A 16,039-nucleotide genomic window follows, 5' to 3' on the forward strand; every position below is an offset into this window, starting at 1 on the left:
CAAATTCTAGAGATGTTTCTATATTTATAATTGAATAATTATTATACATTCCTTTATTATTGAGTCATAGTTTTTAGTATAATTTTGCACCAATGTTTAATACCAGAATAAAAATTCATAACCGTATATACTTCTGATATGCTGTACAAAAAAAAAAAAGCCTTTTTCATAAATTTCATAAAAATTTTTGTAGAGAACTTTCAATATAGGAGGGTTCTTCAACCCAATTGGCCTCCCATTGGCGTGTTAATCTTTGAAGTTTAACCTCGGCAATCAAATCGTTCTGTACTCTTCACCGGTTTCCACACAGCCATTCAACAGATGGCAAAAATATGTCAGTTAGATTGAATTCCTTATCATTCAACTCAAAGATTTAGGAAAGCGGTGAAAAATTTAGCCAGTTTTTAAAATGAATGCTGGTGATTCAAACTTGTACAATTTGGATTACAGTACAACTTTCCCCAAAAAGTTTGGAAGGCTCCACTTCTTGTCACTTGAGCAAGAGATTGAGGGTTCAACTCCGGTTGGAGTTGCCCTTAAGAGATGGGTGGGAATGGTAATGGTAGAAAGGTGGAGATTAGCCTTTCCGATTGTCACAACATTCTCCAGAAAATTCAGAATAAAAGCTTCAGCATTTATGTGTAAGCATCCAAATTTCATACCTCAATCAATATATTTTTACCTTGGTCTTAAATCCTCCTAAACCCACCATATGCTCTGATGTTTTGTTTGACTTGCAATTCTAGTTTATAACTAAGCAAATTAGTGGTAACACAATTCAGAACTCGGTAACTGGGCATAAAGAGAGCTGGTTATGAATTTTTACAATGAATAGGCAACAGATCCATCAAACAAATTAGTGTGCACATGTACATCTTGACATGAAAGACAAAAGGAGACAAAAATAATGAATTAACATGAACTAAAATGGCAAATTCAAATCAGAGGATTCATAGAAGAAAGAGTTGCAGGTCAGACAAAATGCATTAAGGTTCAATTTCATAATGGTATACATACTGGGGTGAAGAACTGATTTCACTCCTAGAGGGTGAGGTCATATAAGATTGGCCTTTGTCTACTCTGACCTCACCCGTTTCCACATCCTCAATTGAATGGAAGATCGGGTGCAAGTATGCATCAGCTAAGTAAGCTTTAAGGTTAAGGTTAGGTTCGGAAGCTCGCTCCATCATATCCTTCTCCATCGCTTCCTGGAATCATTGCAGGAAAACTAAATGATGCATTTGCATTTCTTTTACTAAAAAACAATGAACATGTAATGAAAAAGAAGAGGGGAAATATGTGATGGTTTGTATTTTCCTATATTGGTTAACAATGAACATGTAATGCCATGAATTGAAGCTTGCAGATAGCAAATTTCTAATGGCTTAAATTGAAAGAACACAAGATATCTTATAACCTTGAAGCTTTCTTTTGTTCCTCTCCCATCTTTGCATAAAATGTCCATGGGGTTGTTCAGTCTCATATTTCCTCAAGTTTATTGACAGCCTGTAGTATTATAACCTTGAAAGCCTAGAGTATTATAACTCTTAATCTCTTTCGTCCTCTCGTCTAATGTGCAAACTCCAACGGTACGCATAATCTATTATTCTCTGGAGGCATTACAAAATATCAATCTAACACAAAAATGAAAAGAACAAATCGGAAAGCTACAAAGTTAGGACATAATTCAGCACTCATAAAGTAGATATAATTATAGCATTTTCAGTATAGGATTCCCTACTACGTGGCCAAACATATCACATACACCATGCGTAGTCTATGGTTGAGAGGAGGAATCAGCCAAACATCTGTTCATCAGATGTAAGGCAATCTCTAGTATTTGGGAACCATTCAGGCACCTATTTAAAATTCATCAAAGACTGCAGGATATATGAGATCTTTGTGATCAATGGAGGAGCAGATGGATCAGAATCTGCTCCTGTCGGAGCCTGTTCTCTCTCAGAAAATGCGTTTTGTCAATGAAGGGAAATGGCCAACTACAAGCAGTTGAAGCCATGATTTTGTACTCGACTGGTATCATACATAAAAATGAGGGATAGGCTTCCTGGTAAGAAAGAGTTTTATCAGGTTTTTAGACCTTAAAACTACTGTATTCTTTGCCAATGACGGAAAGGATAGGATATGTTGGTTGCAGCAGCTTGCTGGCAAATCTGCATTGAGAGGAGTCTCAGAATTTTAAAAAATTCCTGGTCTACCATCACGGAGCTGTTAAGAAGAATCAAGAGGCTGATGATATCCTGGTTGGTGATGGTTCCAGTTAAGGATGCTAATGCTGTGAAGTCCTCCTGCAAACAGACTAGAGCTAGAGGGGCTTGAGAATGGCGAAGGATAGTGGTTCTGATTGCAGAGTTTTGCTGAAACTCAGGTTTCCCGTTATCTCTTTTACTTTGTTTTATTCCCTTTTTTCTCCTGTAGTCCTCTTGATCTTTTACTGAAATACTTTAGGCACTATGTGCCTATTGTCTCCTCAAAAAGGAAAAAAATCAATATAATAAATTCTAAAAATATTAAAGCTGAATGTTGTGGAACTACCATTTTGAGAAAAGTAAGATGGTTCTACTGATGTAAACAACAACATAAGTGAAACTCCAATTGAAAGATATAGGGCCAATACAAATTGTAAATAGGTATCCAGAAGTTTAGAGCATCCTATTGAACTTACCTCTAGTGGATATTTTCTAAAAGCTGGTTCAAATCGGCTTTTGCAGTACTTGTGAAACCATATTGTCAGAACAGGCAGAATAGTAAGCAAAGGGGTGGAGTTAGCAGCTTTTTTTGTGCTGAGTAAACCAAGCAGAAGCAATTGGGATATCAACAAACTAGCTATTATGCGGCCATGAAAAAGTGGCCAAAATGCACCAGCACTTTCATATTCTTGATTGTAAACATTAATTATCTGCAAATAGCAAATATAAGAAAATGGATCAGAAGACAAACATTAAAAGTGAGTCAAGAATGAGTTGATACATTACTCATTTATCATTTAAAATAAACTGAATGAGAAGACAGATGTCTCCATGACATATATTCATAACACTATTAGACAGTGAAGACTAAACCACTATGTAAGTGGCTATTTGCCATATTTATATTCCACTGTGTCTCGAACAGCAAAAATACTACAATTTTTCTTAGTAAGTATTCATGCTCTGAAGGCTGTAATGATTTTCAACAAGAAGCACATGGAGATAATATCAAGCAAAAGCCAAAGAATACTGCTAGCAAAGTGCTAACCTGGTGTCGATAAACAAGGAATGCAAAGGCAAAGAATACTAGTATAAAGGGAAGAAGCAGTGGGGTGACTACAGCATAGACAAGCCCAAGGAGAAAATATAATTGGAGTGTTGGAAGGGTCTCAGGAAGATCAATGCTTCCGGGGTCCATCGCCTTCTCTCTGTCCTTTTCTGTTTTCACTAAAAACATATTTTTCAGATGATATATGACCAATGGCTTCACTCGAAGTATCTCGCTTGCAATGCCAGCCCACCCATCAACCATTATGTATGTCATAAAGAATGTAGCTTTCATTGGTATAGATACTCCAATGGTTCTTGGGATCCTGTATTAATTAAAAGAATAAGTACTCTGGATAAAAAAAAAATGAAAAGAGAGTAGTTAAACTAGCGAAAGATATGCAGCCCCTTAAGAAACATCCAATTAAACGAGAACATAATGCAGACTACCACAGATGCTGCTACTATCTTCAATATGTTGCCATGATTCCTTCATTAACAAAGCCAAATCAGCAAATGATGTTGTTCATTAATGAAAATTTCGTGCAAATAAATGAAGTACTACATGTCACTTTAAAAGCCTCTAATTTCTTTATTTTAGTATGAGAATATCTTCATTGGCCCAATAAGATATCATAAATATTATCAGGAAACATATATTATAGAATTACCCTGGGATATCTCATTTGAGAATTTAGAAGGAAGACAATATTCTACAATAAAACTAGGTAAAATCAACAAGAATTACCCAGTTGATGATATAAAACAACCCAAACTAAATCAACACGGTCCAGATGGTTTACTGTGCCATTTCAAAACTAGTGCATACAACATATACAAATCAAGTAGCATAATAAAATGTTGAAGAGAGGCTGCACATCTAAATAAAACTGGACTTCTTGCTCATCACATATGATTCCTGCTGTACATATGTAACACCTACTCTTCATATTACAATCGTATGTGCTCCTAAAAATCCATGTCAAACTATAGTTTCCATGTACCCCTTTCCCCTTCAAACAATTCATCACTTTGTAAACTTTAATATATAAAGAGAATATAAGCCCAACTTTAAGATAACCATGCATCCTAAAAAGTGAGAGTATTAACTAGAACAGAGTATAAAATGGTAAGAAAAAAGAAAACATCAATCCAATTGTCAACATGCCATCACAGGAAGAAAATAAAACAAGATAACTATGGCCTTTGTTTCTATAAAGGAGCCATCACTAGCCAGAAGCGGAGTTGGCAATATAGTTGGCAAATCAAATAAAATGGTGCGTGCCGTAAAAAGCATGCACCAAGAACGTAGTTCGTAAGTCTTAAGTAATCTACAAACCAGAAAAATGTGCTAGTGAGAAATGCTAGGATGGGCCGGTTTGGGGGTGTGGGATTACTCTCATTATATTCCATGACTTTGAACATTGGAAATGGACATAAAAAGACACAAAGAATATAAATTCTAAGTTTCCCGTATACAAGGGATACGAGAAAGCATATACAACCTGTGTAGAGGCTGGTAATATGGAGAAGAGTACCATGATAGATCTGAAGAAAAAGTGACTATTAAACAACACCACTTAACAATTATATAGAAAATTAAATAATCAAAAACATAAAGCAACCCCTGTGTACGCATATTAAAGCAAATAGACAAACATAGCTTGTTCTATCTTCAAATAATCAACTAGCATAGTATGCAATAGACTGTAGAGATCCAGACATAGAAAACACAAGGAAAAACACACACGTACACCATGCACACACTAAATTTATGAGCTTTGTTAAAATCAAACCTTAGCTGCATATCATATTAAAAGATTGACCATCAAGCATCCCAATATGTTAACCAAGCAAGTTCGACATCATCATTGTGATATCCATGGGCAGAATATTGTTGACTCAAGCACCAAAACATTGAGAAGTTTATTTTCCAGTTTCAACAGAAAAGCATAGCATGCATCTCCAAATTCATTTTCTGTTTGTTAATGTAAATAAACTCATCTTAGTGTGGCCAAAGCAGAAGAAGATAAATAGCTGTCAGTTGTGTGCTAGACACAATGATGTGACATGGATACAACTGCTCACAATGTTTATATCCCCACCTCCTTTTTTCCAGCAATGTTTGTTGTTTGTGAATTTTCCACCACATAGAAGTTAACTAAACTATAAATTAATTTTTTTACTAATTTCACTTTAGAATACAAATAAGGGAATACCAAGTCTTGACATTGCAGATATGACCAATAAATATATGATACCCTTACCCTGCTTATGCTCGACACATTTCATCTTTGATTATGGCGCTTCCAAGTATCTTTCTGAAGACTCAAACTATAACATTTAATGGTCTCACAAGATTTATGGTTGAAAATAACTAACTTCATGTTTCTGTAAAATTTGCAAAATAAATGCTAATTTTACATGTTTTAAAATTTTATTAAACTATTGAGTCCTTTGGAGTAACTGCAGTAACATCTTCAACATTTAAAATGAGGAAAGTAATAAAAGAGAGTAAGCACCATATTACATCAGATGGTCCTGAATGCCAATTGCAGATATCACTATAAAATATAAATTATACAAAACTCTGCCTGCCTAAAGAACAGAACTGACATTCTTTTCAACTTACTTGTTCTAGTACCAATTACACATGAGTAAATATTCACAAACATTCGATGAAATCTCTATGTGCAAATTGAAAGAATGGGCGCCCTGACAGACAGAAAGGCTAGGGAAAAAAATGAAAACTTAAACTTGATAAAAATTCCCAAAGAAATGGAGAACACGGTTTTCAACAGTAAATAGCAGATATAGCCTGTATAGTGGATTAGCATTATTTATCATCTAAAATTCAAATACAGTAAGCAAATGTAAAGCTGACAGCAAAATGATCAGCAGTCAATGTGGGTATATGATGGATGATCATAAAACAAGGGATAAAGGGAATTACTGGGTAGGTGATTGATGAAGAAAATAATAGAGTTGTTCAAATGCTGTTCCAGTCACTATGCTTCCCAAGAATACGTTCACCAGCATAAAGTAATAATATTTAGCTGCTGCCCTTCTTTCAAGTGATGATATTGACAAGTAGCCTTCCACTTTTGACATAATCATCAGAACTGTTGGAAGGATATATAAGAAGATCTTTAAAGCTAACCCAGGAAGAAATCCTTGTAAGAAGGACTTTATCACCTTTCTGCCCAGGATATGGTGAGTAGATTGTCAGTTGACTTTATAAAGAATATGATCTCTGAGAAAATATAAGTCAAATAATTATGATAGAAGTTATAATAATGTAATTTCATCGAAACCATAGAGTATATGAAGGTTAATGAATTTTGGCAAGCCACCTAGGTTGCAAGTTTGCATAAAGATACTAGCACAAATGCCCCTGACTAAGGTTCGCTGTCTCAATACCAGACCCCATATTGGTACCATCCTGTTACAACATCAATATGCATTACGGTATGGTAAGGTTCGATCTACCGAATGTCGATACGGTATGGTACCATGGACCAGTTCGGTACCGGTGCTGCAAATCTTGAGAGATATATGTTATGCTTTGTTATAGATAGACATACTTTTTGAATATATGGTAAAAGATTTAAGAAATCCAAAATCCATAATGGGCCATCCAAATCAATATTCACATTCCTGACTTTGATTTGCACCTATAAAAATGACTAGAAAAAAAAAATATATCTTTCAAAAATCTCTAAACTATGCAACACATGGATAGCAACAATTGTGTTAGGATGATGAAATAGAGGCATTTCATTTGAATATCAATAGTGTGAATGTTTCTAATTTGGAAGATCGATCATTGAGTTTAAATAGTCAAGTCCTTTAGCGAATATTTAACATTTAGTGTGCAATCTATACATAAAGAGAAATATGTACATATATACAACAAATTGATTTTTTTTTTTCTTTAACATAAGAAGGAATGTCTTAAATTTAACAAACAAAATGGCATTTGGCAACATTTTTTGGAGTTGTTTTATTGCTTTTTCCTGACACACTTAGAAAGGCATTTGATCAATGGCATTGCCATATGCATGAATGGCCTATATATATGGAAGTTACAATATACTAAAAGAAAATCTTTAGAAAAAAACTGTTAGTTGATCTAACAGTTCATAGTAATGAACCAAGGTAAGATTATAATAGAAGATATTAGTAAATAAGTTTTAGCCAACAAAGGGCCTGTCGTATATCAAAACTTCTTAGAATTGTAGAGTAATAGGAATATCTTATCATTGATCAGGTCAAAATTTATGCTTTTTGTCTATAAAACTGAATTCAAATGAAGCAAATCAAACTAAGGTCATGTTCCAAAAACTAAATTCACAAGAATAGATAGAGAAAATATCCGCATAATAATCCTTGTGATAGAGGTGCTAAAGATGCCCCATTAACCACATTTGATAGATAATTATGATCACCATTCTCCAACTAGTTAGTTTGACAAATCTATTATGTTAAATAATCAACCATATAATATACATCAAGCCATAATTTAAGAAGTCGAGCTAATGATATAAACAAAACATATCTGAGCTTATTGTGCTAAAAAAAGTTAGTTTAAGAAGTCGAGCTAATGATATAAACAAAACATATCTGAGCTTATTGTGCTAAAAAAATGGATAAACAAGTCAAGTCCAAGTAGGATATACATGGTCCATCCCATGGAGTTGAGGTATTACATGCCAGTGTTGTACCAACATAGCACTGGCCAGGTACCCGCCATGCTAGTGCTTTGTACCAACATAGCACTGGCTAGGTACCTGCCATGCTAATGCTTGACATAAACTGGCATGGAAACATGCTGCATGCCATTAAGTCACTGGCACAGTATGCAGAATGCCAAATCAACTGTGCTTCATGGTCCAGTCTATACCAAACCAGAATCTTACAAATACATAGTACATTATATTTAAATTCGAAAACCTTTCCTCTCAACCCTAAGCTAGCTACAATTGCAGCCACTTCTTCACTAGGTGACATTGACAGATACTTACATTTCTATCACCCGCCTGAGAAACGGAGCAACTTTTTCAAGGCCCTCAAGATTCGCAAGTGATTGCACAAATGCAATGGGGATCATGTAAAAGAACACCAGTGCGAACAATGATATTGATATTATAAGCCTTCTGATGCTGAGAGAAACAAAGGGTATAGCCAGATTCCGCCAGTATACATCACGTGGTTCAGGTGCCCAGTCAGTTAACCACTGTGTGGGATTCCTGCTTTGTTGTGTTTGTGCGCACACAGCAGCACCCCATCTCGAATCGAATGTAACAAAAGCTACCGGCATGATAGCCTTCGGATCTTTAAGAACTCTCTGATGCTCAGATGCTATCTGAAATATGATATATGAGAATTACATATTCCACATCTTGTGGAAGCACTAAGCAAACACAAGATTGATATGAATGCACACACACTAAGAATTGCAAGCTTTCTTAAAGCTATGGAACCAATGGACAAGTAGAGAGTCGTGGTGATCTGCTACTTTATGAAAGTGACAGAGACACCAACTTTAGATGAAATACACCATAAACAAGGCACATATCCATATAATATAGGAAGTTACAACTAGGAGTATATGGTCTTACTTTTTTGTCAAGCTCACTGATCTTTTCTCTGTAATAGTCAATTGAATCCACCCTTTCACCCCAAAGGCCAAGAAACCCTTTCTGAAATACAAAAGAACTGCAAGTTGTCAAGTATAAAGTCTACAATAGTATATATCACTGTATGTCATGCAACTATTGAAACAAATTTTGCCTAATTGTTGGAGTACCTTCCTAGTTGGCCTTTTCTCAGGATGCCTTTCAAATTTGAGCAAGTTGTAGTCCAACCAGTTTTGAAGCCTTTCCCTCCGCCTCACAAGTTTAGCAAATTTGTTTGCATTGAAGACAGCCTGAAAATAAGATTGGCAAATTTGAACTTATGAAAATAGGATTTGAAGTAAGATTCAAGCTTACGAAACCACAATAAAGGAGAAGCAAAAAGGTATAAGGACAGAGATTGCCCATAGCCTTATAATATGGTATGAAGGGCAAAACAAATCAAGCTATAGCATGGGAAAAAATTCCATCTAGATTATAAAGTAGTAGCAAGAAAATCTGTTACTGGGTGTTATACACAAAAAAAAGGTAAAAATAAAGAAAGAAAAGCTTTAACCTGGTGACCCAGATAGTGGTCAGGGTGGTTTCTTTGAAAGAATTGTTCCACACTTTCTGATATTGAGTGCCCAGCAACATGTGGTACATTTCTAACTACTACCTGGAAGAATAATATCAACATTGAATGAGAAGTCAATTCTGGACTTTTGGAATACAAGACACAAACTATCTATATAACAATGAACTTATAAAATAATAAACAATGGAAATAGAAAAACCATACAAAGATTTCAACATTGGCAACAGGACCCACCCTACCATCTGAACCTTCACAAGAATTCTTAAAAGAAAGCGTTATTTCAATCTTCAAAATTATCCTGGAATTATTAGACTAGAAATAGCCATGCAAATCCTCAAAGATTATAAAATTAAAGTCTAAATAAGGTTATTTTCTATGTTTGTCTTCGCTTAGGGCTCTACGGAGATTCAGTTTTGTAATTTAGTCAATTTTGAATTGTTAATGGAAAATGAAGCTTCTTGCATTGGTAAGTTTTCAAAAGCTATATTATGCAATTATCACAAAACGTCCGTGTTGTTTACTTATGCTAATAAATGCATACATCAAGCAACAAGGCTAGGACTCTCTCTCAATATAAATAAGTATTTCGACATTTTTAACTACAAATAGTATGAGGATTCAACTTTACAAGAATAGAAATTGCACTAGCATGATAAAGTCTCTAAAAACTTGCATAGATCCACCCACTTTGTTCACTTGAAAACTCCCATGATACAAGCCAGTCTCTATAGTCTTGAGGATAAGATAGAATGGACCTGGAGCAGTTATCTTACAGTTCTCGATTGCTAAATGTTCACTTTCAATATAAAATATACAATTATTCATCATGGAGGTTCATTTTAAATGAGAAAGATATTCATTCTCTGCAGAACTGTTGACCAATCTATTTACCATCACCAAATTTTCAGCATACAATTGTGTCAACATGAATAGATGCTTGACAGCTTTATAGTGTCTTTCCTAAATCAATAATTTATTCATGCGTCTATAGTTTTATTTTGTAACATCAGCAAGTTTCTTCATAAACCATGTTCCGAAAGCCAGATCTCAAATAAAGGCAGCAAGAAACACTATTTTTTTTTGTCAGATAGCAAATTAAACCACTTATTCACCAAAGTCATTTACACTGATCTAAGTTTCTTAGTTCTATGCATATCCAAGGCTTGAAAACATTTGCAAAGTGTTTGATAGTCTCTTCAAGTATCATGTCCCTTTATGTCATAAATGCATAATGGTGGAAGATAAAACACATTTTCAGAAGAAAAGGATAAAACATAATATAACTGAAGTGTGCAACACTACCAGAAAGAACATGAACATCCAAAGCAAAGGGGTTCTTGGGCTAAATAATTGCAAGAAAACTTCATCAATAACACTTAGATGACTTTGTTTTCTTTTTCTGTCTGTCAAGGTACCCCTTTAATAGGTTACCTCTTACTGGCTTGTGCTTTTCTTCTTTTTTGCTTAATGACTGTACTCTCTGTAACTAGTTATAGAGGAAAAGAGAACTTGGACGCACAACTTTATTATCTAAAAAAGCTTTTACTGCCAGAAAGTGCTTACAGTGAACTGATCAACACGACGATGTTGTGAGGCCAGGAAATGTAATCTCATAAAAGCCACATTATCATATTCCTTGTAGAGAATATAGCAAGTCCATGCTGTAAACAAGTATTCCATTAAAAGGTGAACCCAGAACCTAAAATCAAACCCAAATAACCACAGTAAGATGAAATCCAATATATTAATAATATGAGAAGTTGATAAAGGAAAAAAAAAGAACTACACTGTATAAAGAATAATTTAGAATGGTAGCAGAATCTTATATGAAAAGACATTACAAGAAAAGGGAGTCATATATAATATTATCCATTACAATATTGAGCAATCTGTATCGCATCTATTGATTAATTTCATAAAACCTGATCCTCTCTCTCTCTCTCACACACACAAACACATAGTTCAGAGCTTCCTCAAATCTCTCACAATCATTTAGATCTTCCTAACTCCCTGACTCCTAATTCCCGGTCCCTAACCAAAATCTAAACTACCCTCCCCAGCTGAGCTGCCTCTAGCCTGTATTACACACATCTATACCATTCTATTTGGTTTGCCATCACTTTATCTTCTAGTAAAAATGCAGGAAACACCCCCCGCATACCCATTTCATATGCATAATGAACATTGTTTTGTGTATTTATGACACACACCCACAAAAAAAAAAAAAAAATCAAATGTCCAAGAGAAAACAACAATTTATCAGTTAATTGTCTACTCTTAGCTTTTTTATTTTTTGAAATTATAGAAATCAAACAATCTAAGGAAATAAAAGAATGCTACATATGTTTATATATGTATATGTGTGTGTGCATGCATGTACATATACATATCACACAACATGCGCACACACGCACATGTGTGCATGTGCATGTGTGTGTGTGTGTGCACTTAATTCTCTGTACATCCATGATGCCTCCCATAATCCTACTAAAGTGCACTTCATGTATTTTGCTTTGGATCAAGCAAGGTAGGCCGAATCGGACCGAACCGCCCGGATCGGCCCGTACTAAGCCGACCCGGTGAGAAATCGGGTCAATTTGCCCATTGGAATTGGTTCCAGCCCCAAACCGGCCAGAATGGGTTCTGAACTGACCGGAACCGGCCGAAAAAAGCCCGAACCGAACTGGCCGAAAAAAGTCCGAACCGAACCGGTCGGTTCCGTTCGAACTCGGTGCGAACCGTCCAGATATCTACGAGAGGCATCTTCCGATAGCTACTATCCTACGCAGCACGGAGTATCATACGGGTCGGATTTTGTTGCCGGCTTATTTGGATGGACCCCTTCACAGCCATTTTATCAGCCAGAGGACACTTATCAAAACCAGAACTTCAGCAAGAGATCTGAGATTGCTTATAACCCAAAACGCGTTCCTTATGGAAATATACAAGACTACAACGCCGCTTGGTTAGAAAGGTAGGTTGATGTGCCTCCTAACTCTGCTAATGATCCGGATATCTACGAGAGATATCGCCACTCGACGAAATTTTAGATATCGATATGTATGTTATACTTTAGATATATGTAATTAATTGTATTATTTTATATTTTTCACCTCACTTCTTGATTTGAGAATATTTCATATTGCTTCTTGTAGCATGTAACATCTCACTAATCATTTTACATTTTGTATCATTTTAAAACAACAAAATGCATCATTTAGGTTAAACCAGGATCAAACATCAAAAAACATCAAAAAAAATCTCAAATTAAACTTAAAATCATTGAAAAAGTTCAAAAAGATTGATTACCAATTAAATCAACTTGAAAAACTCCAAAAAAAAAATTGAATGTGCCGGTACGGAACCGGCACATACTTGGGCACGCCCATGCATACTATGTCAGTACGGTATCGAACTGGTTTTGTAGCAACCCATCTGCTAAACGGTACGGATCCTAGTACCAGTTCGGCGGACCTTGGAAAAGCAATTCTAAACTTTCAGCATTAGAAATTCCATTTTTCTCCCTTAGAGAAAGGTGGGAGCATCGCGTGCTAAGATCCTACTGTTACCTCTCTTTAGTGCAAGAGCTGCGAAGAGAGCCGCCAACTGGCTAGTAAAGTCTAGTTGGTTGTCAGGACATTGTCCAAAACTCCAATTTAATATTTATCTTTGTTCAAATCTCATAAAACATAGATGTAGAATACATGCCAAGAGATAGACCCTATGTTACATAATTGTGTATGCATCTATGTGTGTGTGTGTGTGTGTGTGAGAGAGAGAGAGAGAGAGAGAGAGAGAGAGATTTGTTGAAAGAACAAAATATCTTGTGGGAACTGGTTTTGTTCATTGTCATTTATTGTGGAGTCTTCCATCGTTCCATGTCCAAATAGATGCTTAAATACCAAGAGAAAACAAGCACAAAAGAAAATGCTTTAGTTTTCAGAAGTAAAGCTATATGCAGTTGTTAGGATGAAGGAAACATAATCACCATCAGAGATATCTCTAATTACCTCTGCGATCCAGGACTGACATTTGAAATAGAAAGTTTATCAATATCACTGGAAACTATTTCTTTCCTGAGGTTGAATAATGTTCCACCAGAAACATTGACTGGAATAAGAAATGCTAATGCAAGGATTGTCATCGGCACAAAAATCTTTAATCTGTCAAAGGAGGAAAAGAAAGAATTCAGAGATTAATCAAGTACTTCCATTACAAGCGCAATTAGATAACAATGATGGCAGTAAACTATTTAAGTGAATAATCTAAGAACTGGAAAAAAATTTTGTTGTAGTAGAACATGACTAGTAAAAGATCTTATGGTTCAAAAAAGTTCACAATGATAGGCTACCAACAATCAGTCCATCCATGTTCCTGGAAAATCTGGACATCCTCTGATGTAAGTAGATATCCTGAAAGGTTCTGATTGCCAGTATTAAAATGGATGGCTTCTATTGCAGCAAAGTGTAGTATAAAGATAACATTGTACCGGCAACCAATTGACAACCTAAGGAATCAAGAATTATTTATTTAATCCAAATTTTAGCATACGAAATCCTTGAAAGCTTGCTATGTGATACATTCCTTCACTGGCCTCGTTTTGACAATCAAGAATATCCTACCATGATCCCGAAAAAAGGAGAGCTAGTAATCCAATTTTGGAAACAATACAAATGGTGTCATTGTAACATGTAAAAGCATTACATAGCCAATGTTAATTCTGAAATTAGGTAACCAGCGAGTCCCTATTTTGAGTCAGCTTAACAAATCACTTAAAAAAATCCTCTTAAGGCATTTCCTTTTCTCAATGTCATGTTACTTGTATTAATGTAAAGAAGATGTCAGAAAGGTAATAAAAAGAACGCCCCACCTAATATTTGTCTTATTTTCCAGTCACTGGTAAGTGAAATGCTAAGCTCTTAAATGTTGAACCAATGGATATATAAATCCGCGATTTTTTAAATCAATAAAATCCGAACTCTGAAATAAACCGTAAAGTACACAGCATCTACAGACACGACTACCAAAGATCATAAGATCAAGAATGTGGCGTAACATGAAGTCAGAGTTTATGAAATCAAATAAGAGTTTTTACATATAAAAAAGTATGAGGTTTGTGGCGCCACTTAAACAGAGTCATCATCCAAAACCCAGTTGGGCTACTGTTAAAAACCCAGACAATCTTCTTTTTCCTTTTCCTTTATCGAGAATATGAGCTAGAAAAAAGAGGGAAAAAATAGAAACAAGCTGCACGGACATGAAAGATGGGCTTCGTTATCGTGAAAAACACGATCTAAAGGCAAGAAGACCCGACAAGCAGAACTTACACAAAGATGTATTTTTCCCCCTCCAGAACCCAATGATGTCATGAATATAAAAGAAGTCACATTTTTTTAAGAAAATAACTTCAAGTAATTCGAAAAGACGGCTCTGTCAAGACTGGAGAAGCACAAACTACACAAAGATAACCCTTTTCCAAAACCCAACGACATATCATCCACCTCTAAGAGTATAAATTAAGTTAAATACCCAAGAAAACAAAACTTTAACAAAGACAAAAGACAGAGCTCCACAAATACCAATAGTTTTTCCAAGAAAAGTTACATATCCAAGAAACCAAAAGTTCAACAGATTCAAGAAACAATGCACCTCCAGTACCAAAGATTTTTCCAAGAAAAGAAAGAAAAAGAATTCTTGAACGTACCCAAGAATGTAGATCCTGAGGTAGACGGCGGAGTCCAGGCCGGCGTGCTGGATGATCTCGGCCTGGCTCATTCTCAGCGCCCCGGGCATCCAGTTGAGGAAAGTTAGGTAGGTCCAGAGGTTGAGGTTAACGAACCTCCCCACCCCGTGGCCGCCGCTCCCCCGCCGCGGGCTCTTCCTTCCGCCGCTCATGTACCACTTGGGGAAGTAGATGCGGTCGTTGATCGGCTGGATCCTCATCACCGCGAAGAGCAACAGGAAGGCGAAGGCGCTCAGTATGTTGATGAACGCCGACACCCCCAAATCCTCCAAACTCGCCATCAAGGTCCCCAAAATCCAACAACAACAGGATTAAGAGCGACCAAAAAGAAGCCCAAATAGGCCAAAAGAGGGGTTTTTGGAGAGGAAACGTGTGAATTTGGAACTCGGAGAGAGACAGAGAGCGGAAGGAGATCAAACTGGGAGTTTGCGGAGGGCGAGAGGAATCCAGTATTGTTTTATAAAGGGAGTGGAAAGGGAGTTGCCAAAAAAAAAAAAGAGTGGGAAGGAGTGCTGCTCCACTCGGCAGAGCAGCGTTGGCTTAGGATAAGAACGGTGACCGGATCTCGAAGAGAAGGAGGGAGAGCACAGTGTGGAACAGCCTGGACTAAAAGTTTCTGCTGCTCCGCCGGAACTATACTCTCGGCCTATAGAGCTGCTCCTCCTCGCGCTTCCCAGAAAGTTCGTTTCCCTTTTTTATCATAAAGCCAATAAAAAAGAGCCACGTAGATGGTTTTCTTTCATGTAAACTGATCCCACAAAGGTGATAAAGCGCACTGTGGATTTTGAAAAAAACGGAAAAAAGTAGTCCAACCTCACTTTCCTCGTCT

The 16,039-nt window shown here is 36.2% G+C and overlaps 1 protein-coding gene across 2 annotated transcripts; it reads right to left on the reverse strand.

Annotated features, from left to right (window-relative positions):
- Nucleotides 1-905: 905 nt before the first annotated feature.
- On the reverse strand, nucleotides 906-15,777 carry LOC103706332 (early-responsive to dehydration stress protein (ERD4)). 2 transcript variants are annotated; one of them, XR_005508034.3, is made up of 12 exons: nucleotides 15,172-15,777; nucleotides 13,478-13,630; nucleotides 11,031-11,166; nucleotides 9,447-9,548; nucleotides 9,064-9,183; nucleotides 8,876-8,956; nucleotides 8,279-8,619; nucleotides 6,208-6,453; nucleotides 3,256-3,580; nucleotides 2,684-2,917; nucleotides 1,418-1,610; nucleotides 906-1,208 (listed from the first exon to the last, which is right to left on the reverse strand). XR_005508034.3 is itself a non-coding variant. In XM_008790393.6 (11 exons), the coding sequence occupies exons 1-11, from the start codon at nucleotides 15,489-15,491 to the stop codon at nucleotides 987-989; spliced, it is 2,280 nt and encodes a 759-aa protein (XP_008788615.3). In that variant the 5' UTR covers nucleotides 15,492-15,777; the 3' UTR covers nucleotides 906-986. The 2 variants fall into 2 exon arrangements, 1 of the variants encoding a protein (XP_008788615.3); XM_008790393.6 differs by lacking the exon at nucleotides 1,418-1,610.
- Nucleotides 15,778-16,039: the final 262 nt, after the last annotated feature.

Source organism: Phoenix dactylifera, chromosome 3 (genome assembly GCF_051530095.1).
Source record: "Phoenix dactylifera cultivar Ajwa chromosome 3, Ajwa_hap1_PhDact_Kaust_v1.1, whole genome shotgun sequence".
Taxonomy (NCBI): Eukaryota; Viridiplantae; Streptophyta; class Magnoliopsida; order Arecales; family Arecaceae; genus Phoenix; species Phoenix dactylifera.